Below are 23,521 nucleotides of genomic sequence, written 5' to 3'. Positions count from 1 at the left end.
TCCAGAATACAAGCTCATAAAGTTCGGTATGAGTTGGGCACTCAGCCAACCTTCTGTAACAAAACAATCTTTTACAAATGAATTTTCCACCTTTAGCATGCTGTAAGTGTCAATGGAATCAATACCTAATTGAAACCTTCCAGAATCAAAGTTTTGACCTTCCAAATGCCCTCCCTCTCTTCTTCCTTTAATGGCTCCTCTGCAGTACTCTTGGCAACATTAAGAATCACCTGATTACCTTTATTGCTATAAACTCTAAAACAAACCACCTCAGCCATATCAGCCAAAATATATCACCCCTCAATAACTCCGTATCATATTTTATTCTGCTTCTCAAAACCTAGTAGCTGGCATTTTTATTCTTTGGAATATATAGTCACAACTCCTTTTAAAAAGTGGTTATCTGAAAATAAATGCTACCACTTTGTGTAATAGTGTCACGTTCAAAGTGATCTTGTTCCAGGTCAGTGACCACATCCATTCATTACGGCATATTCCTGTTGGAATAGAGTTAAATACATGGCATACTTTGAGTTCTTCGGCTAAAATTTCAAACCTCAGCAGCAGGCAAATAATAATTGCTGTTCTTGGCCATTTAGGATGAGAAAAGTGGGCAAAGGTATCTCCAAGTATAATGTTACAAAAATTTAAAGAATAACTCTTTCTTTAATAGTAGTCTTCAGAATTTGCATAATATTTAAATGTTTTTGAGGAGCTTTATCATAAAATCATAACATAACTGGAAGATAAGATACTGGTGTCTTTCTGACCCTGACTTGACTTTTCCTCTTATTCTTGCTGTTTAACCTTCTGGATCTCAGCTTCCTACTTGGAAAATGGGAATAAGAATACAGATTTTAACTGTGGAAAGAGGAAGAGACGTGATAGAGGTAGAAACACTTTGATGAAAAGATGTCATATAAATGTTTATCACTGGAACGCCTACTTAATTTGGAAAACTATTAAATATCCACAAGGAAATCATATTTAGAAATTAAGACATCTTATTATTGATTCTGAATTATTTTCTTTTGCCTTAGCAACAAAAATAAAATATTTCTCAGTTAAGGAGGAGATGCAAAGGAAAACAATTTGGAATCAGCAATAAATAACAAAATAAGAAAGCTGAGATCTGAAATATATCATATTCAGAGTAATTTTAATTTTTTTCCTCTTAAAAAGAAAATAATCACCTTTTCTCAACTTGTCTAATAAATTTGGATTTTCTCATATCTGGCTTCATTGTTAACTTATATGTACTATATGCATTTGATGTTCAGTACATCGGATCATTTAATTTATTTTTAGATATGAAATGATTTTAAAGGATAATTGCTACCTTCATATAAGATCCACCAAAAAATATGACAGAGTATCCATAAAACATTTTCTGATGGAAATAAGCATGATTTGTACTTATGTTGAATTTTAGATTTAGAGATGGTGTAGTTTGAGTCTTTCATTGGATGCATTAATCACCTCCATCTGTAGTAGTTTGTGGAGGACCTGCTATGTGAATAACTGGTCGGCACTAAGCCCAGAGCTGCTGCTAATGATAGCAAAGATGCATCGTGAAATCAAGAGAGGGAAGTCCTGGTAGCACATGGGTGGTGGTTAGAGACCAGAGCTCTTCTTTTGCTGACTTAGTGGACCAACTTCAGTTTCTCTGTGTGTATATGGGTTTAAACCCCACCCAATAACCCACAAGAAATCACTGAGTAGTTCCTTGAAAAAATTGCAAACACCACAAATAAGTGGGAATGAATGAAATGAGAAAAATACAGCCCCTGAAAGTTCACATAAATTGTACATTTCTGTTACTGCCTGGATGTTTGCTTAAGTGGAAGAAGGCCCCTGCACTCAGATTTAATTTCCTGAGGCTTTCCTTTCTCTTTCAACATTTAGAAGGAACTTGCCTTTTTTTTTTTTAAAGACTTTATTTATTTATTTGACAGAGAGAGACACAGTGAGAGAAGGAGCACAAGCAGGGGGAGTGGGAGAGGGAGAAGCAGGCTTCCCGCTGAGCAGGGAGCCCGATGCGGGGCTCGATCCCAGGACCCTGGGATCATGACCTGAGCTGAAGGCAGACGCTTAACTGATTGAGCCACCCAGGTGCCCGAAGGAACTTGCCTTTTCTTGATAATTTTATTATAGGAATGGTTTGTATTCTTTTACATGTTATCACAGACATTGTACAAGCTTTTCTTAATCAATCTTATGCTAAACTCTTATTGAAGGGGGTCGAGGTAAGGAAAGTGGCAAAATCACCTTCAAGCCTCTTGATGATGCCAGTCTTTGGATTTTGCTTCCCAAGATGCCACAACACATTTGGTGTCTAGCACTGCCCCCTTAATATAAGTGTGTGCTTAAATTTGATTATTCCTCAAGGATGCCTGGACATATTTGAGAGAACAGGATGCTGCCCAATTCCCTCAGCCAGGCTCTCATCGTAACCAACTGAGCAGGAAGGCAGCAGGCAATTCTTCTGAAGATAGAAGCTTTCTCTTTGAAGCATGATTGTGTATTTAATTATGTGAGAACAGTAAGAGGAAGCATATGTAATTTTTTTGAGGCAAAATTAAGTGCCAGGTCTTGAGCGCAGGGCTTTACATGTGTGACGCCATATTTCATGTTCACAATGTGCATTGTGACACTTGAGGTAGGTCCCTATTTCAGAGTGAATAAATGGAGCCTCTGAGAGGTTAAGACATTTGCCCCAGTTTTCAGAAGTCGATATTCAACCTCAGAACCCAGGTGATGGGTTCTTCCATAGCCTCTCATGGGGTCCTGCCTGAGGAACCACCACAGGATGTTTGGGCAGCACTGTTCTCAGGATGGAGGGTAAGGGGCTGGTCAGGACTAACAAGAATGCATTTTGGCTCAGTTGACACTGGAGCCTGAAACAAAACCAGAAGTGGAAGGCAGCAGCCCAAATCTATCTATTCTCATTTGACACACACATATCCAAATGAGTATGAGTGAATACCAGTGCCTGGGAAATTTGCTACAATGCCCTAGGGCACATTTATAATAATCACATCTCCTATTTGTGCTTTGAAATTAAGTAGGGATCAACAGTCAGCACAGGACTTGGCCTACAGTAGGCACCCTATAAATACTTGTGGAAAGAATGAGGAAAGCAGATGTTTGCACTCTTAATTTTGAAAACCAAAAGGGAGCATTTCCTTGAAACCCTTTTGGGATGGTGATTAGTCCCATCCTGAAAAGTGTAGTTATTTTTTGGTAATTTGGAAAATCTGAAGCACCTGACAGCATTTGATGACCATAAAATAACTAGATACCTCTTGAGCTCAATATATTGCTATCTTACGTTCAGAGAAGCTGACAAGGTGAGCTGACAGAGAAGTGTGGAGTGTCAGTGTCAGACAGGACCTCAACTCCCACATTGTAAGCCCTGTTACTGATTCTGTAATATCGTGCCTTGTAAAGAAGCTCCCAAATTCTGCTCAAGAATTAGCAGGATTACTTAAAAGGGCTCATCTGGGATAAGAGAATAATGTACTTTGCTAATTAAATTGAGGTGGATGATTGAATGGTAACTGTAGGATTTTGTTGGTTTTGTATGATGAAAATAATATTCCCCAACGAAATTAACAGTATTGTATTCCATGTGATAAACATTGAATTGGACAGTTTTCAAGCTGGAAGGGAGTATAGTAACCATTTAGCATGCTTTATTTCACAGATGAGAAAACTGAGCCCCAGCCATGGTGATATGCCAATCACTTAGCTACTCAGTAGTAGAGTCAAGACTTGAATCCACTGTCCACCATCCATTGACTTGTCATATTCTATTCCCTCTACCTCTATAAGTAAATTTTTGTTGTGAATATATGAAATGTCTATGTGGAGTTCCAAGAGAAATAATAAAATGCCTTTGAGCTTAAGAAATTGAACATTATCAATGACTATGAAGCCCCATTCCCTCACTACCTCATTCCCATGGGCAAACACTTCCCCGAATTTCAAGTTAATCATTCTCTTGTTTTTCTCCATAGCAGGCTACCTCCCTTGATTTGCAATATTTCTTTTATTATGAGAGCCAAATGCACAGATGTTCCCCGAAGCACAATGGATATTTTATAGCTCTAATATAAGATCAGAATTTTAAAGCCATAAAAATAGCCAATTAGGCTTCCAGATCAATCTTGCACTTGCACCCCATTAGTCACTGATTCACTCTCTTTGGCTCTGAGATGACACTGCTGCTTTTGACCATTAAGAACTCACTTTTTGGCATTTCCACATCCTTTGATAATGTAAATGTATGAGAATAATGAGCTCCTTTGGGGGAGTCTTTGTTTCTCTAAACTCATTGCACTATTTCATATCCTACTCCTTTTAATGTACTATTGTTTCAAAACCAGAAAACAACAACAGCAAAAACAAAACTAGACCTCTTCTCTATCCAAGCACTAACACTGCTTATGGGGACAAACAGGAACAGTTATACTCAAAAGTTGTCAGTTTTAATTCCTATTCCCAGATGAAGACAAAATCTGATTGGTACCATGGCAACATGTTGCCTCGAGCATCAAATAGGTATTACTCGCATATAGTCTCGTTCACAAATTCTCTTTATAAGTGTTAGGAGAGGTGTGATCTTCTTTTCGAACTCACTAAATTAAAAAAAAGGCTGAAGAGAATCTAATTAGTGTTTCCAGAAGTGCCTTTCTAGGGTCTGATAATGTCAGATTACTGTTTCATACTTTTCATCCCCCCCCCTCCCCAATCCACGAGGTACAGGTGCAGCACATACCAGCAAGCCTCAGGTAAGTGGAGAATTAAGGCAACACCAGGGCATGCACACACAATAAACTCATGAAGTTCTGGTGGTTCTCTTTTGACTTTTGAATTTTCACATTGTTGAGTTTTCCTCCCTTCCTTCCTTCCCACCTCCTTTCCTTCCTTCCTTCCTTGAGGGAAAAACAGTGATGTATTCCTAACTAATTCCCCGAGTTATTTGGGAGTGCAGCCTAGCTGGTAAGGTTGATACTTCGGTTATACATGGTCTGCTCTTTGTTGTCTGTAGTGGCACATCAGAGTTAAATATTCCCCATGGAAGAGGACACCTCTTGAGTACCTGCCATATACCAGGTATGATACAGGGCATTTGTCCTTCACTTTGTCTCAGCAAATTTTCACACATGTCTGCCCTATGAGGTAAGGCATACTTTCACCACTCTTCTGATAAAGAAATGGATGCAGAGAGGTAAAAAAATGAGCCACAGCTCAAAGTTATTAGGTCATGAGGCAAGATTCACAGTAGTCTTTTGAATCTGAATTTTCTTGCCATTTTGCTCCTTGAGCAGGCAGCATGCATTTCTCTCTCATTCCCTGGGTGGTGGTAGAGGTGGGGGACAAGTGTCATTGCCATTAGGCATTGTGACTTTCAAATACTGTGTTATATAGTTTGACAAGTAGTCTGTGCCTGTAATCGCAGGTACATTTGTGTTTCTCTTTCTCTGTGTGTTTGTGTGTATGTGTGTGTGTGTGCATGTGCACATGCATGTATGTCTGGGTGGGGAGAGGGAGAGTGAGAGAAAGAGAAGGGTGAGAAATGAGGGAATGGAAAGAAATATAATCACTTGTGATGATTCACTTATTAGACTAATGCTTTTCACTGAACCTGGACTGCCTCTAACATCAAGAAGATATGGCAAGAAAGGAAGTAAAAAGTGTACAAATTGGGAGAGGAGAAATAAAACTATCTTGGGGCACCTGGGTGGCTCAGCCATTAAGCGTCTGCCTTTGGCTCATGGTCATGGTTCCAGGGTCCTGGGATCAAGCCCCACATCGGGCTCCCTACTCAGCGGGAAGACTGCTTCTCCTTCTCTCACTCCCCCTGCTTGTGTTCCCTCTCTTGCTGTGTCTCTCTCTGTCAAATAAATAAAATCTTTTAAAAAAAAAACTGTCTTTGTTCACATATGAAATGATTATAGAAAATCTGAAAGAACCAACAAAAATACTCCTGGAACTAAGAGATTATAGAAAGTTTGCAAGATACCAGGTTAACATAGTCAATTGTTCTCCTACATGTCAATAAGGAATAAGTGAAATTTGAAATTAAAAACACAATACCATTTATATTAGCATTCACCAAAATGAAATACTTAGGTATAAGTCTAACAAATATGTATAAGATCTATTTGAAAAAAACTACAAAACTCTGATGAAAAAAATCAAAGAACTTTAAAAAAAATGGAGAGATATTCCATATTCATGGATGGGAATATCAATATTGTCAAGATGTCAGTTCTTCCCAACCTGATCTGTAAATTCAATGTAATTCCAATCAAAATCCCAGTAATTAATTTTGTGATGATTCATGAACAATTCTAAGGTTTATATATCAGGCAAAAGACCCAGAATAGCCAATATAATGCTGGAGGAGAAGAACAAAGTTGGAGGACTGACACTACCCAACTTCAACACTTACTATAAAGCTATGGTTATCAAAGTGTGTGGTATTGGTAAAAGATTGACAAATAGATTAAGAGAACAGAATAGAGTCCAGAGATATACCCACATAAATATAGTCAACTGATCTTTGACAGAGAAGCAAAGGCAATAGAGAAAAGATAGTCTCTCCAACAGAATGTCTTGAAACAACCAGGCATCCATGTGCAAAATAATGAATGTAAACACAGACTTTGTAACCTTCACAAAAATTAACTCAAAATGGATTGCAGACCTACATTAAAATGTGAAACTATAAAACTCCTGGAAGATAACATAGGAGAAAATTTAGATGACCTTGGGTATGGTGATGAGTCTTTAGATGCAATACCAAAGGCATGATCCATGAAAGAAAGAACAGATAAGCTGGGCTTCATTAAAATGAAAAACTTCTGCAAAAAACACTATCAAGTGAACAAAATAACAAACCACAAACTGAAAGAAAACAATTGCAAAAGACAGATCTGGTAAAGGAAAATATACAAAGGACTCTTAAAACTCAACAATAAGAAAGTACAACAACCCAAGTGAAAAATGATCCAAAGACCTTAACAAATACCTCACCAAAGAGGAAATACAGATGGCAATAAGCATATGAAAAGATGCTACACATCATACGTCATCAGGAAAATGCAAATTAAAACAGCAAGAATACACATACCACTACATGGGTTTAGAATGGCCAAAATCAAGAACACTGACAACATCGAATGCTGGTGAGGATGTGGAGCAACAGGAACTCTCATTCATTGCTGATGGGAATGCAAAATGGTACAACCACCTTGGAAGACAGTCTAGTGATTTCTTATAAAACTAAACTATAATCTAGTAACTGCACCCCTTGGTATTTACCAAAAGGAATTGAAAACATATGTCCACATAAAACCCTGCACAGGGATGTTTATAGCAACTTTATTTGTAATTGCCAAAATTTGAAAGCAACCAAGATGTCCTTCAGTAGGTGACTGGATAAAACAAACAAACAAACAAACAAACAAAAAACTACGGTAATTTAGGCAATAGCCTATTACCCAGTGCAAAAAGAAATAATCTATCAAGCCATGAAAATGTATTGAGAAATCTTAAATACACATTACTAAGTGAAAGAAGCCAGCCTGAAAAGGATACAGACTTATGATTCCAACTATATGACATGGAAAAGACAAAACTATGAGGACAGTAAAAAGATCAGTATTTGCCAGGGCCTGGGAGGAGGGAAGGATGAACATGGGGAGCACATAAGATTTTTAGGGCAGTGAAAATACTCTGTATGAGTTTGTCATGATGGATACATGTCATTACACATTTGTCCAAACCTTACATGTACAACAGCAAGAGTGAACCCTAATGTATACTATGGACTTTGAGTGATAATGATGCGAAAATGTCAATTTGTCCTTTGTAACAAATGTACCATTCTGGTGGGGGACATTGATAAACAGAGGAGCCTATGCATCTGTGGGGACTGCAGATATATGGGAAAATCTATACCTTCCTCTCATTTTTGCTGTGAACATAAAACTCCTCTAAAAAATAAAATCTATTTAAAAACGAAGAAAATAGGACCACCAATTTTAGAAATCCTATACTTTCCTAGAACTGAAGAAAGTATCTGAAAATGTCCAGATCAACACTTAGCATATGAATGTTAATGAGCTTGTGGGAAAAAAATTATTTTTGATGTCTAACGGGGTGAAGAAGATGCACTTGGAAAATTTAAAGACACTGCACAACATTCTGCCCCCCCCATATGTATTCTTTCAAAAAATCAAGGCTAAAAGTACTTCATGCTAAAAATATAGGTCAGTGGACAGATCAAAGCCTAAGTGGCATTTGTTGGAAGTCTTCTGAGGTCTCAACCTCTCTGGGACAACTTTGAGTTCAAGAGACAAGAACACAACAAATGCAATCAGCTTTGGCTCTGGAGGGCATGTGTAACCTAAGGCCAGGAGGAAATCTCTGGATGATGGTGGGGAAAGGGAGAGAAAGTCAATATTTAGCTTCAAGGTTAGGTAAAATGAGTTCAAATAAAATGTGAGTTATGAAACCTCACTTCATAGCAAATTTAGAAACAGGCTGAGGGTGTTCTTCCCCTCCTCCATTTGAGACAGGAAAGAAGGAAGCGAGAGGATGGCACAGGTGGACAGCTGATCACTTTCATTGCACCAGGTAGGAGGTTGAGGTTCTTTACATTTTTTATTTGATTTTAACACAACATTGCAATTTAGATCATTAAAATCTTTTCCAGTCAGAGAAGCTAATGCTCAGTGTGGTTAAGTGACACATGTAGGGCTACAGGTGAGTGAAAACATAAAAGATGACTCTTGATGGTATTTCTCCATGTTGGGGCCCTTTATCAATGGGATAGATCGTGGAACCTTGGGCTCTGGTTCAGCTCTACCTGTTACTGGTGGTGTTACCTATGTTGACTCAGTAAACTCTGTTAACTACCAGGATAGGGGAGCAGCAACAGGATTCAAGGAAGATCTTGCTTTGGTTCTTCTTCTCAAGCCTATTTTTTAATGGTTCCTTCAACACAGTCTTATGTTTATGTCTCTATCCTGAAACTTGTGCTCTTAGCCACTTTTTATTCATTTTATTCTTCCCTTCCTAGTCTAGAAATTCTCCCTTTGCTACTACTATTTCTTCTCTTCTAATTCACATTCTTCTTTTTTTAAAGATTTTATTTATCATTTATTTGAGAGCAAGAGTGAGAGAGAGAGAGAGAGAGCAAGAGCGGTGGGGAAAGGTAAAGGGTGAGGGAGAAGCAGACTCCCCGCTGAGCAGGGAGCCTGATGCGGGACTCGATTCCAGGACCTTTGGATCATGACCTGAGCCAAAGGCAGATGCTTAACTGACTGAGTCACCCAGGTGCCCCAAATTCACATTCTTCTTTCCTAAGCTTTGCACTGTTACATTCTGGGCTGTGTCACAGTGATGTCACAGTGTCAAATCTAACACTATGTTGTTCAGTTCTCAACTTGACTGGTCCCTCATGGGCATTTCTTTTGAAACAACTGCCTTGCTTATCATATCACTGGGCTTTTCTGATCTTCCCACTTCTCTTATGTCCTTCTGCTTCACTGGCTCTTCTTCCATTCTAGACTCTTATTAGGTGATAACCCCAGGATTCTCTTCTTGGCCTTTTCCTCCTCCACTGATCTCTCCCTAGATGATCTCTTCTGTTTTTACTGCCTCAACTATCAACTTAGCTCAAGCTAAGTGTGTATAAAACCTTTCCCATCCTTTCCAGGTAGAGTGGGTCACTCCCCTCTTTGGGTGTCCACTTTCCTCTGGGTCTGCTTCCATCACGGTACCTATGACAACCTTTATACTTAGTTGTTTGTATGTTGCTCATTATTAGTAGTCTGGAAGCTCTGCAAGCGTAAATGGTTTTAGTCATCTTCATTTTCTTAGTTATCCAGATCAGTGCCTGTCATGGATGGGCACTCAACAAATGTTTATTGAGTAAATGAATGTACTAATTAATGAAGATTCCCTTAGGTCCTAATTAAGACACTGCAACCTGTTGTTGAGATATGTGTTGCTGGACCTTAGGAACAAAGAGTGGTTTTCAGGACCCTTGAGCTTCAGGATCAAGTTCATGTTATTCCCCTCCTATTTCCTGGAGCCTGGAGTTGGCAGTGTGATTGATGACACATATGACTCATGGTCTGACTTCCACTTCAGGGCCCAGCAGGTCTGCCTCCCAAGCGTTCAAAATCATTTCACCTTTTTTTTTGAGAGAGCGAGAAAGAGAGAGTGGGGGGTTAGGGGCAGAGGGGGAGGGAGAGAGAGAATCTCAAGCATGTTCCATGCCCAGTGTGGGGCTCAATCTCACAACCCTGAGATCCCAACCTGAGCTGAAAATCAAGAGTCGGATGCTTAACTGAGTGAGCCACCTAGGAGCCCCTCATTTCACTTATTCTTTGAGATCCAATACTCCCTCTTTCATGAAATTTCCTAGCATCCTTGAATTTGAAATTAATGTCTCCTGTGTTCACAAAACACTTCAAAATGCAATTTACTTCAGGGGCGCCTGGGTGGCTCAGTCAGTTGAGCAGCCAACTCTTGATTTCAGCTCAGGTCACTATCTTGGGTTCATGAGATCAAGCCCCACTTCGGGCTCAGTGTAGAATCTGCTTGAGATTCTCTCCCTCTCCCTCTGTTCCTCCTCCCAATCATGCTTTCTCTCTCTCAAATAAATAAAAATAAAATCATTTAAAAATGCAATTTACTTCAAATGGTTTTTGTAGCTGCTTTACTTTTCTATGCTAATTTTTTTTACAGTCTGTGCTTTTATTGACTCAGTCATTTATTCCTAAAGCCTAGGTCAAAAATATTTGTGCCCTATTTACATCATAGGAGCTATGTTTTACATTTCTTATGTTTGAATTTTAACTTAGAGTTTTAGTTAACAAAAATCTGGAAGTTCTGGCTTTTGCTAAAGCCTACACACTGGAAACTCCTATGTTCCAACCCCACACTGAGAACTGGAGCCCCATAGAATTGTCCAAGAGTTTGAACTGATAATATTATGGATGGTTAAAAAGTTTTGGAGTTTTGGAGTCTCGGAGTCTCGTTTGTCTCCCAGACTCTCAGACTTTTCCTACAGCTGAGTGGAAAGCTTGGAAATTTAGGATCACAATGAAAGTGCTGACCAAATCTCAGGCAGGCAGCGCTCTGCAGGCCCTATCCTTCTGCAATCAGTGGCTCATTGTGTGCTTTGAGGAGTGAGTCTCCCCATGGTTTTATACAGAGGACCGTTTACATACCAATTGAATCAGTTGCCTCTTTTTCCTCCTGCTTGCATCTGGCTTTGACAGCATGCAGGGCTCTGGATCTCTCATACATACACAGTCCTATGCACAAGTGGGACATTTTTTAAAAAAAGCCTTCCTTGCATCAATCAACCGGAAATGATCTTAGTTCTTTATCCTGCTGAGTCATCAAGAAAATATTAACACATGTCTAAGGAATGCTTTAAGATTCAGTCTAATTCCAATCTGCCGAATGAATGCAAAATGCATTTCTTGACTGGAATGCACGCTTTGGCATGGCAAAAGTTTGTCCACGAAGAGCAGGTTTCATCAGGAAAACTATTCAAATGGTTGTGGGAGCTTCCCTCATCCACCCACCCAATCAGAATGGAGTCATAAAATCCTGATCCTTAAACTGTCTGTGGCTTCCTGGGGGGGGGGGGGAAGCTATTTGGGGAAATACCATAGTAAGGCACTTGTGAATTTTGTGTTAAGTTGACCTTGCCTTGTCCCTGCTCAGGGAGTATTTTGACTATTCAACAGTAGTTATTTTTAGTGTTTAGAAATAATAATTATAGTATGTTGATAGTCAGTCAAAGTAAATACCTGCTCTGAGTTTGGGCTAAAGGTCAGGGAAATGGAAAATAAACGTGGGCTTCTGTTCCTTGAAGGTGTGAAGCATTGAAATGCTACTGAAATTTGGGGAGGTTGGAGGTTGGCAAAACAAAGCCATGAAAAAGGCAAAGGAACAGCCAGTGTTTGGGGATGCTATTCGCTGCAGACAGCCCTTTATTTATGTATGCCTCTCTGTTCCAGCAGGGTTGTAGCAAACACTCTACACCTCTCTCCGGGTCTCTTCTCATACACGCGCAATTATTATTACCCGTTGACCCCACCCATATCCCCACATTGGGACCCGATGCCCAAACATGCATACAAACTCACTCACATCTCAAAGGAAGGGGAGAGGGAGAGAGAGGGAAGACTGAGTGGAAAAATACCAAAATTTGTGCTTGATTATTGGAGATAATTAAGTAGAACCTAAAAATAGTCAGGCCCTTATTTCATATTATGTTCAAAATGATTCAAATTCAAAACTATTCACAGCTGTGCCGGGCGCTGATCTACCATGCAGAGTTGATTTCAAGCACTTGAATCAATGATAAGCAAATGAAGCATCTCTCTTTTATTCTATGTATAACTTGGGGAGGTACCGTGACTCAGAAGCTATTGAATATGAAATAAAGAGATCAATAATATCATTACCCCCATGACACTCATCATTTATTCTGCTAATACTTTTCAATAGAGTGGAGCAGTATGGCTCACAGGTCATGTCAGTTTTCTAAGTCTCTCCCTACAAAGTTGTTGATAGTCTTTAAAACTCAACTCCTTATATGTATCGATTAAGCAGACTGGCAGTTTACTATTTTATTGATGTATCTATTGAGAATCCCAAGTACATAACAGTGCAAAAACACAGGCTGAAAAGTAAGAGATGGAGGAAAATAGGCTGTATTTCTTTAAAAGCATGTATGCAAGGACTTACCCTGCTACTAGAAAGATCCTTCAAGGGTGAGAAATAAATCTTAATCCTGTACTATAAATAACACCAACAATCCCACTGCTATGAGGTGACTAGTATCACTAGCATTACTGAATAGACAGGCATAGAAAAAACCACCAGCCTCCCCCTTCTGGTTTTGTTCACATTTCTATTTTTTTTAATAGAATATGAAAAAAAGTTAGGTATCATTTGTGACCCAGCTCAGAAGCCATTCTTTTCATGAAAACTTCCCCGATTCTTCCAACATTGCTTGACATCTTTTCTGAATATAGACAGCAAGCACGGCAATTCTGCTTCCCCATATCATTCTCCGTATGAGATCAGTCTTCTGTCACCAAAGAGTCTTAACGTGGCCACAAGCAGAACATAGAATATAAAAGAGTTAAAATGGCTTTTTGGTCTTTCTTTTTGAGTTGGCTGGATTCTTTGAGGGGCTGGGGCTGTGCCATTTGTTTTTATATCAATCACACCTAGCATAGGGCTCTGCCACAGAGCAGGCATTCATTCTTTTTTATCCAACAAATATCCATTGACTGCCTGGTATGTGCCAAGTGTGGTGGTCCGTGCTGCCAGGAAGGAATGTGTAATAGCCTTTGAGCACAGGCATCGTTGCTAACCTTATCCTTGTTTTTGGCAGCCTTTACTGTATTTGTCAGCACCTGGAAGGAAGGACATGCTACCTTTTATTTATTTTTTTAATACCCGGCAGGGCTTTGCACTAAATGCTATTGCATAAATTCAGTATGTTCATAAAGCCAAAAGAGATCACAACTGTCCAGTGTAGAGGTTGCTGTTTTACCATTTTTGTATTGTTTAACTCTTTAGAAGTTTTCCTTGGTCAGATTTTTGTCATATGTTTCGAGAAACTTGCATCATCTTTCCTTACAATTTTGGTTCAAATCAAAAGTCTCTGATGAAGCTGTTCTTAAAATTTTGTTTCATCAACAAGCAAATGTTGCTGCTTAGTAGAAAAGATTTAATATGGATCACTACATCAAAAACTAATGATGTACGGTATGGTGACTAACATAACATAATAAAAAAAATTTTATAAAGGTGGATACAATGAAGTAACAAGGGAAGGAATGAGGACGCTTCCAGAAATTTAGCCCTTCATATTTGAATGGGCACTATTAAGAGCTCTTTCCTACATATCAAAAGATTTGCCTATTTTTCAGTCCTTGTCATGATTATTGCCCTCACTGACTTCCTGTGGATATGGATCAGAAACTTGAGACACTGAAGAATTCTTCTTAAGAAGTGTATTTTAAAATTGCCACTCTGGCATTACGTATCAAAAGCCTTCAAACCCTGCCCTTAAATCCAGCAATTTCACTTTTACGTATTTATCTTTGAGAAATAATTGAGTCTATCTGCAAAGATTTAGTTCTTAATATAATTTGATAACTTATAATTTTAAAAATAGGGAATTAATGGAAAAGAAAAAGATAATCCTTGTTGGTAAATTATACAGTTGTTAGAAACTATATACACATAGTTACGGATATATGTTTATGGTGTGTTGTCAATAAAAGGAGGTTATAAAACAGTATCCATATTTTAATTCTATTTTAATGTAATATATACTAAAATGTGAAAGAAGTCTATAATAATAAGCAATAAAATATAATCACTAATTATTTCTCAGTGGCAGGATTTTTATTACTTCTGTCAGGAAGACAGTTTTGATTTTCTTTGTATGTATTTGTGCTTTTCATTCTATCTTGAATAGCAGATGTAATAGAGAATAAAAAGGTAATATTTTAAATTTTCCAAATATGTAGAAGTCTTAAAAACACAATATTTGAGGGGAGCTTATATTATGTCTTTCATCCATGTAAAATAACACTATGATTTTCCATGGAAACTTAACCAGCAGTATATACTGCCTAGTCCAATTGAGAAACCAGTAAAAATAAGATAGATCCCAAGCATGGCAATTACATACTGAATTCTTTAGTCAAATACTTTTTGAGAGCTTTCTATTTTTCAATCTCATCTCTATATTCCTTGTTCTCATGCAGCTTACCCACCAGTTGGGATGACAGAGAAGAATAATAACAACAATTCATGTGAACGAATAAAGTTTCAATTGGCTATAGCGAAAAATAACAGAGTGAAGAGGGAGGGAAAGGGAAAGTCTATTGGCGGGGAAGGTGATGTGAGTTTTAGAAGTGATGCTTGAATGTGGTCCTGAGTGAAGAGGATGAGTCATATGAAGACCTGAGGGAACGACAAGGCAAGGGAACAGCAAATGCCAACGTGGCATGTCCAAGAAATAGTGGATCAATGCTATCAGATTTGGGCAAGTAGGGGGAGAGTAGAGAGGTGTGGAGGTACCAAACCAGGGCACCTTGTCTCACACTCATTAAAAAAATGTTGAACTTGTTTTAATTGCTATGAAGACTCATCAGAATTTTAAAGAGGTAAGTAAAGTGATAAAAAGATCCAAAGATCAGTATGGTGGCTGTATGGCAAATAGACCGTGTGGAGGCAAGGATGAAGCAGGGAGAGCAGTTCATTGGAGAATTCTAGCTAGATTATAGCTTGGATGAGGGTGTGGGGTGGAGGTGGTGTAGGGTGATCAGCTTTGGAATGTATTTTGAGGATGGAGCAGATAGAACTTGCTGATGGATTGGGTAAAAAGGGTGAGGAAGAAGAGAAGAATCAAGGATGCTTTTTAGCTTGATCATTATCAGGAAATGCAAATTAAAAACACATTGAGATCCTACTCATGGCTAGAATTAAGAAGACCAATGATGCGAAATTTTGGAGAAGATTTGGAGAAATCAACACAAATACACTGCTGTAGGAATGACTGTGAATTGGTACGACCACTTTGGAAAATACTTTGGCATCATCCACTAAAGTTCAACGTCCCTGTACTTCATGACTCAGTGATTTCACTCTTAGGTCTTAACTCAAGAGAAATATGTGTACATGTGTAAAGGCATATAAAAACCATCCATAGTATCATCATTCATAATACCCTTAAACCAAGAACAAACCAGGCGTCCATGAACAACAGTAGAATGGATAAATAAACTGAGGTTTATTCTTACAATGGCTTATTTTAGAGTGATGAAAATCAGTTACAGCTATGTGCATAATGCTGAATGAAAAAAAACCCCAGAAACACACAGACGTGCACATGCACACCCATGCACAATAATGCATGATTCTATTTATAAAAAGCTCAAAACCCTGGAAACCCCATTTATCAGAATAATGATCCCACTTAGGGAGAATGGAGGAGACGTTGGTGTGGATGTGTGAAGCACAGAGCTTCCATGACACTGCTCATGTTCTTCTCTTGGTAGAAGTTTCTTATGATGATTGTGTACTTTCCTGTATATGTGGTATACTTCAAAAATAGTGTTTTAAAAATTATAAAACAAAAACTGATACACAGAATAGGAAGTGAGGAAGAGGAGAGAAGGTAGAAGAATCTTTCAAGGAGTTTGTGAAGAGCAAGAAGGTATGATGGTAGCAGGTGATAAGGACAAATTTTTGTCTTTAATAAAGATGGGGGTGATTACAGGATGCTTGCTTATGGGTGCAGTAAAAGGAAAAGCTAATAATGCAGGAGAGGGAGAGAGGCTAATTTCACCAACAAGATGCTTGAGTAGGTGAGCGGGGACAGAATCCAGCACAGAGGAGGGGTGGATAGATAGGCTCACTCACAGTTTATCCTTGTAAATGGAGGGACCCCAGGTAGGCACAGAAGCTGGTAGAGCAATAGTTAGAATGGAAGATAAAGCAGCTTGGTTGACTGCTTCTGTTTTCTCACTCAAATAAGAAGTGAGGCCAGCAGTGCAGGGTGCAAGATGCAGAGTGTTGCAAGGATGAGAATGCAGTGAGTTTGGGGGCAGGACGGTGAATTTCAAGGAGAAATCAGGTAAGATTGCTGGACACTGCTACATGGCCACTTGAGCTCTGTGGTCATACACTGAAGGACGACATATCAATCGTCAAATTTGGCCGCTTGTATATCTTTCACATGACACACAATCACCATGATCTAAAGCCTGTGCATTTGTCTCATACAGTGGTCTTTCTGGCTTTAACAAGCTCTGTTATCATTTCTTAGCTGGAAGCAGGCATAAGTAACAAAGCAGAATGGGGAGTGGGTTACCTCTTGTCTGAGAGGTGGGGCCGGGACTGCGGAGATTTCCCTGACTTCCTGATCAGCTGGTTTCCCATTAAGTTCTGCTGAGAGGTAGCACTAGCAGCATGTTGGAAGGTAGGAGGAGAGGTGAGGAGACTTTTTTCTGGATTCCAGCTCAGATCAGCATCCTATCCTCACTGGCCTCTAAAGCTCCTGTCTCCTGTCCCCAGCTTCTCTTGGCCCGCAGCCGCACAGCCTCACCATGTCCAGGAGGCCTTGCTCCATCCCTGCCTGGCCGGCTTCCCAGGGGCAGCCTCAGTAGCCCTTATGCCCCGTCCCTTTGTCACCCACACCCACCAGACTGTGCCCTCCCCAGAGATCTGAGCACTTACTCCTTCATTCCTCTGGCCCTAGGGAGGTGGGGGGGGGGGTGGGAAGCTTCTCCTTTTAATAGGGGATCTCTTTACTTTGATGACATCTGCTTTTTGTCCTCTCAGCATCCCAGCACCCATTGGAGTAGATCTCCTGATTTAAATCTCTTCTTTAGGAATATCTAACATGTTCTGCATTCCTGATGAGGGATGGCACTCTAAGTGACATATCATCACAAAAAGCCAAAAAAAAAAAAAAAGGAGCTAATGTTCAGAGATACAACACTAAACCCCACGGAATGGTCCGGGGACATTGGAGGCAGGTGCATACACATCTTGGTTAGCCTTGTGCAAAGGAGGGCTGGTAGCTACAGAGGGGCCAAGGTGCAGTCCTCACAACCTGCAGCCTCCAGGGCAGCACAAACCACCTCTGAGGGCCAGACAACGGGTGACAGGAGAGGGGTCCTGATGCTTTGATGCCGCCTGATTAGGAAAGCACTGCTCTGGTCTGATCCACTGTTCCTGAAACTGTCAGCTCTGATTTCAGGGAAACAGCTCTTTTTTCCACATTCAGATTTCATCAGTTTATATGCTAGCTAATTAAACTGAGTGGTCACAAGAACATGGCAGTTAAAATGAATAGCTTCAGAAACCCCAAATAACTCTTGTGAAGTGTTCGGCTCAACTAGAGGAGAAAACTGGTGCCCGTGGACTAAAAGTAACCTGCTTGGCATGAACGTTCAATGCACTAAGGGCATCGGGAAGAACATTCTACAGAGAGGATGGGGTATTGCTTGCCCAAAGTTGGAGAGAAGAGCTTTTGCTTATCAGACTTATGAAGATGAGTAGCCTTCCTGGCGAGATGGTGGAGCCTGAGATTGAATGAAGTGAGGAAGGCAGAACTGATCAGAGATTCATGTGTCAGGTAGAGTGATGGGCTAGATGCCCAGTAAGACCTTTTCCAACAGAGTCTGTGATTGAGTCACAAGTGCCGTATAATGAACGATGGGCTCAAGCAGAGGCTCGGTGGCCCCTCAATGGGGGAGGGTGAGCTAGATATGCTCTAAGGGTTCCTCTCATTTAAAGTATCCCATCTAGAAAATGGAACATTCTAGAATACACCCAGATAAATTAGGTGTTTCTAAATATGTTTTGTCACGTTGTTTATAATGTCACATTATGAACTTTTAATAAAAACATGAACTTTTTTTAGGACAAATTTTGCAGAGCTTCACACACCATCATGCACATAATAGACGTTCGATAAATGTGTTAATTAACGAATGAAAATAACAACTGCAAAGTAGACAGATCTAAAGGGATGTGGGACACAGTCCCACTCACAGGCTGGCACTCTTGCCTTGAAGAAACCCAGAGGTGGAGCCAGGCACATGCAGAGACAGGTGTCTGGCAGAGGAGGAAGGTCTTGCCCTGGAGGCAACTGGGTTTCTTCTCTGACCTGAACCATGTACAGGCAGCTGGGTGGGGCTCTATCTGCTTGGCCGTGAGGTTGAGTCACTGGATATCCCATGATTCAGGCCTCGAAAGTCCTCATCAGGTCATGGCAAATGAGGTGTTTTTCACACTTTGGGGATGTCTGAGTTCCCCGAGTTTGCTGGGCATAGTCCTGGATGTTTGAGGACAGCCTCTTCACTTGTGACTTTCTCAGTGGTCTCAAGGGATGTAAGGCAGGAAAAGAACAATTAAAAAACCTCTCCCAACCCCCTTCCTCTCTTCTTTTCACAAAGTATTCAGTATAAACTGTTGGCAAAAGGGGCAGCATGAGGGGTTTGGGATCTGAAGAAATCAGAATCGAAGTAGGTGTTTGTATTTTTCTTGCTCAACAAAGCTGTCCTGGACACATGGCCCGTGGGAAGGCATTTGTTTGCCACTCACTCTGCACGTCACAGCTCAGTACATGTTGAGTATAAAATGAGATTTTCTAGTAATGACAAGTAACTGTAGAAATTGGAAATGAATTACTGAAGCCAGCTGAAGAGTGGAAATATTTGGGTTCGCTGATTGGAACCCAACTTGTATCTCATGAAGGCCTGATTCTTTCTGATTTACGTAGATGGTTCCTTATGAGGAATCATTGTTCCTTCATGTTCACTGGTGGGCATGCACACCTGGCCATCAGAGCCAGGCGACTGAGCTGTACCAGCCTGGGCTGTGGCTTACACACACACACACACACACACACACACACACACAGGGAATACATGGTGTGCCATGATGCTGCACATCATTCCCCAGGCTGCTTCATGGAGCATGGAACGTGGAGCATGGAGCATGGAGCCCGGTGCTGAGCAATGATGCATTGCTAGGGAAGGCCTGTGGACACTTGTTTGTACATGAATCAGTATCTTCTCCTCCAACTTTGGGAGGCTGGGTCTGCACAACCAAAACTGAGTATTCAGAGAATCACACTCACAAAACTCGAAGTGACTTAGAGACCCTCTAGGTGTAGCTTGCTCATTTTACATCCAAAAGACCAGGTAGGGTAATTTCTTTCTACAGAACGTAGACAGTTATCCATTTACCTTTTCTCGTACCATTTAGATATAATCAAAGGCCCTGGATGGGTTTGAGATGTTGCTTGAAAATAGGATAGACAGGCCTCAGACCACATCTTAATATCTTTAACACCGAGAGCAGTGTCCTCAAATTAAGATGAACAGGTGCACCGTTGCCCATCTTAGTTTACCAGGTAGTCTTTCTCCCTCCCTCTCTCTCCCTATCCCTCTTTCTTTCCTTCCTTCCTGCATTTTTCTCTCTCCTCCCACCGCCCCCCCCGCCCCCGGCATCTGCCTCCTCTGTCTGTCTCTTCCTCTTCTGGCAAGGATACGGAATTGGATTGGAAAATCATAATGAGGTGTATACTGGAAACTTCTGCACTTGTACCATCTTAGCTATGCATGTACAATTGCATCCTCTTGAGTGTTTCTTAACTTCAGAGACAGATATTCCTAGGAAAACTCCAGATCCAATGAAGAGCAACAGTTGTGTCTAAGGTAACAACGTGGAGCGAAAAGACTGGATGTTCATGTCCGAGTTTCTGCCTTACTCTGATTCCTGGTCTCAGGGCAGGAGCCAAACTGTCCTTCCTGGGATAGTGTCAACTGAGAAACCATGACACTTTACTTGCACAGCTCACCACTGAGCCTGTCAGCCTCCAGTCCAATGAGGTACCTCTGACTTAATTATTCAAAAAGTAAGGAATGCTGAGAAAGGATTTTCACAGCTAACAGTGTTTTAAGGCGATGCCAACTTCCTTCCATAAGGAGGATGCAATTTTTAAGCATCTGTTTTAAAATGTCACATCTCTTCTTTGATTTTCTTACTGGTGTTTAAAAGAGTGTCCTTCAGAGAGTAATAGATGATTGAAATTGGGATAAAAAGGCATTATTGTTTTTATCTTAAAAACTAATAATTCTAGACAGGCATATACAAGAATGACTTGCAGACTTAGGACCACTCTCTACCTGCTAAATAAGAATATTTTACAGTTTTTAATTCAGAGCTATTTGCAAATACTTCAGAGGGTTCATGCCATTGATTATTTGCATCCATTGCAGAAAGTTGTGTTTTTATATATAAATCCCAAGAATCTTATACCATAAATATATATGAAAATATATGTCAGACTAGCTTCTATCACATTTATTTTTCTTCTTCTAGAGGAGAAAAGCTTTGTTCCTGTAATTTATTCACACAGTTTAATTTATAAGCTGGTAACATTTTAAGTGGGATCATCTATCAGCGGAGGGTTGAATTTGGAAGCTCTCTCTGAAGACAGGTTTCTCTTCAAAATGCAAACTGATTCAGGTAGTGTTGCCTGGGCTCATCTTCATTTGCTGGAGGTTTTGTGGTTGTTGTTTGCTGTCATGTATTTTCCAATGTTTGGTCTTTGACATAGCTTTCTGCCCACCTTCCTTGTTAAAAAATGGCAACACCAAGACCCACCCAGAAGGCTAATTCCTCATCTTGCACTCAATGACTTGCATTGATCCTAGTGATCTTTGAATCAGCCTGTCTTTTGACCACCTTGGGAGCAATACAGAACACATTTTCCCTACAGCTTTCCAATTCTGACAGCATGGCTTGCCTTGGCGGAGGATGAGGTCTGGCTCCCAAAGTAAGCCTCATGCAAATGTGAGCTTAACAGATAAGCTGGGGACACCAGGTGTCAGTGAAGAGTCACAACTCTGTGAAACAGAAATTTTGATTCTTGTGCTTAGAATGAATAATCTGAGAAAAAGTAAGGATTGCTTTCTATTTTTTTTTCTATAAAACTACATAAAACTCTCCAACCAAAGTGATCTCATTTTCTTAGGCCCTCTCTCTTTTTTCTTGCTCTATATCCACCATCTTTAGGATAAAAACTTCTCTATGATTTTCTAAATTTTTTAGAAAACCAGTAGGGACACCCAGTAATCTTGGGCAGCAGGAAGGCAGCTTGCAATACTCCACATTTGTGCCTGGGTATTTCTTTTGTGTAATTACTATTATTATTATTTTTAAGATTTTATTTATTTATTTGAGACAGAGAGAGAGATGGAACAGAGCTCCAAGGAGTTTGAAATTAATCTAGTTTCATTGGTGACCTTTACATTGGAGAAGCGGGGGCCCAGAGACATTAAGTGACCTGCACAAGGTCTCACAGCAAGGAAGTGAGTGACCAAATCCAGATCCTCTCTCTGCAGCCTGTGGTCTTTCACCACTAAAGACAGTCGTTCACAGCTAATTTATACTTCTTATTTTCTCCAGGCTTTTCTTGTCTGTTTCTGTGCTAAAACACGACTTTCTCTTTCTTCCAATTTGCTTTCTAGCATTTGAGAATCACAGCTCACAGATCTCTTTGACCCTTTCCTCAAACTTCTTAGACCAAAGCTATTCTAGTGTGGAACCAGGGTTGGCCAGAAATTCACAAATAAACGGGTCCTTGGCTACCAGTACACTCTCCATCTTTCTTCTCCTCTAATATGCCACCCACACCTCGCCAAGTAAAGTGCTCAGTCTAAGCTAATGTACTCCTTGCTATAAAATGTTACAAGGACACTGTAGAGATTCCCCGGACCAACCAGATCAAATCTCAAGTTAGAGCATAGCCCAGAACAGGACACTAACATGTGTGTACATAGAGGAAGTCACAGCAAAGGCTCTAATGAGATGGAAACAAAATGAGCATGTTATGTTAACTGATTCACAAAATCTATTTAGTTATAAGATAGACAAATTGCCAGGAAACTCCTTATTTACAAAATGGCTATCCATCCACCCACCCATTTATTCACCTATGCACCCACTGGTCTGTCTGATCTTCTTGCTGCTAGAAAAGATTTGAATAGCAGAGCCTAAGGAAACATCAGTGCAGATAAGTGACAGTCTTAGTGATGAGGTTATCAAACAAGACAGCAAAACACAAAAATATTAATCTGATAATATTTGTTTTATAAAACTTAGTAGTATATAAACAATGTATTGTTAAATATTGACAACATTTTTTCTCCTATGACTTTGAAAACAATATTATAGTAATCTATTTCCTTTTGATCTCATTCTGTTTCTTAATGTCAAAAGGAAATGATAGAGATTACCCTCATTTTCAAACATGTGTATAAATATTATTAGAAAGAAAGAGAGCTAGGTCTTTTTTTTTTTTCCAAGGTTTTGGAAATTACTCTATCACACAAGCCAGAAAAACCCAGTTGCCTCTATTTTCATTCTGACCAAACATAAAATCATAGAAATGTTTTTCCTACTCAGAGGGCAGCTTGAAGGCAAAAAAGAATTGTCTTTCTGTAAATTAACCATCACAAGTAATCGTGAAGAAGAAAACACACATCATTCACAAATTCTTGTGTCAAATAGCAGACATCTAACAGGGAGAACCATGGCCTCTGTCAATAAAGGGTATTAGAACAGTTTTTTGGATTGTGACAAAAGTAGCCAATCTTTCCCCAAAGTCAGAAACCAAATTACAAGCCCTTACCTTGGAGGGCCTGTAAGCTATGAGTCTGTACGATAATGCAGAGCTGCAGGACCAGCTGTGGAGCACTTTCCAGAAAGGTGGCTAGCAAATGCAGCATACTCACATCTGCATACTCATACACCATTTTCCAGTAAAACCTCCATCTGTCATTCTCCCCACTCTGTCGACTTCGAATACCTAAGTAGATTGTGTGGAAATATCTAGAAAGAAAACATGGAGAATAAGAAAGAAATGAGTGAT

At 39.9% G+C, this 23,521-nt stretch overlaps 1 protein-coding gene across 1 annotated transcript in view; it reads right to left on the bottom strand.

Moving 5' to 3' along the window:
• Positions 1-23,521, bottom strand: part of XKR4 (XK related 4) — a 413,701-nt gene that overhangs the window by 136,644 nt on the left and 253,536 nt on the right. The window contains exon 2 of the mRNA XM_021688257.1: positions 23,282-23,481. Coding sequence (XP_021543932.1) covers positions 23,282-23,481 — 200 coding nt within the window. The remainder of the gene's footprint in view (positions 1-23,281; positions 23,482-23,521) is intronic.

This window comes from Neomonachus schauinslandi, chromosome 4, assembly GCF_002201575.2.
Source record: "Neomonachus schauinslandi chromosome 4, ASM220157v2, whole genome shotgun sequence".
In the NCBI taxonomy this organism is placed as follows: Eukaryota; Metazoa; Chordata; class Mammalia; order Carnivora; family Phocidae; genus Neomonachus; species Neomonachus schauinslandi.
Note: the sequence above shows the minus strand (reverse complement) of the source record. Positions and strands in the feature narration are given on the sequence as shown.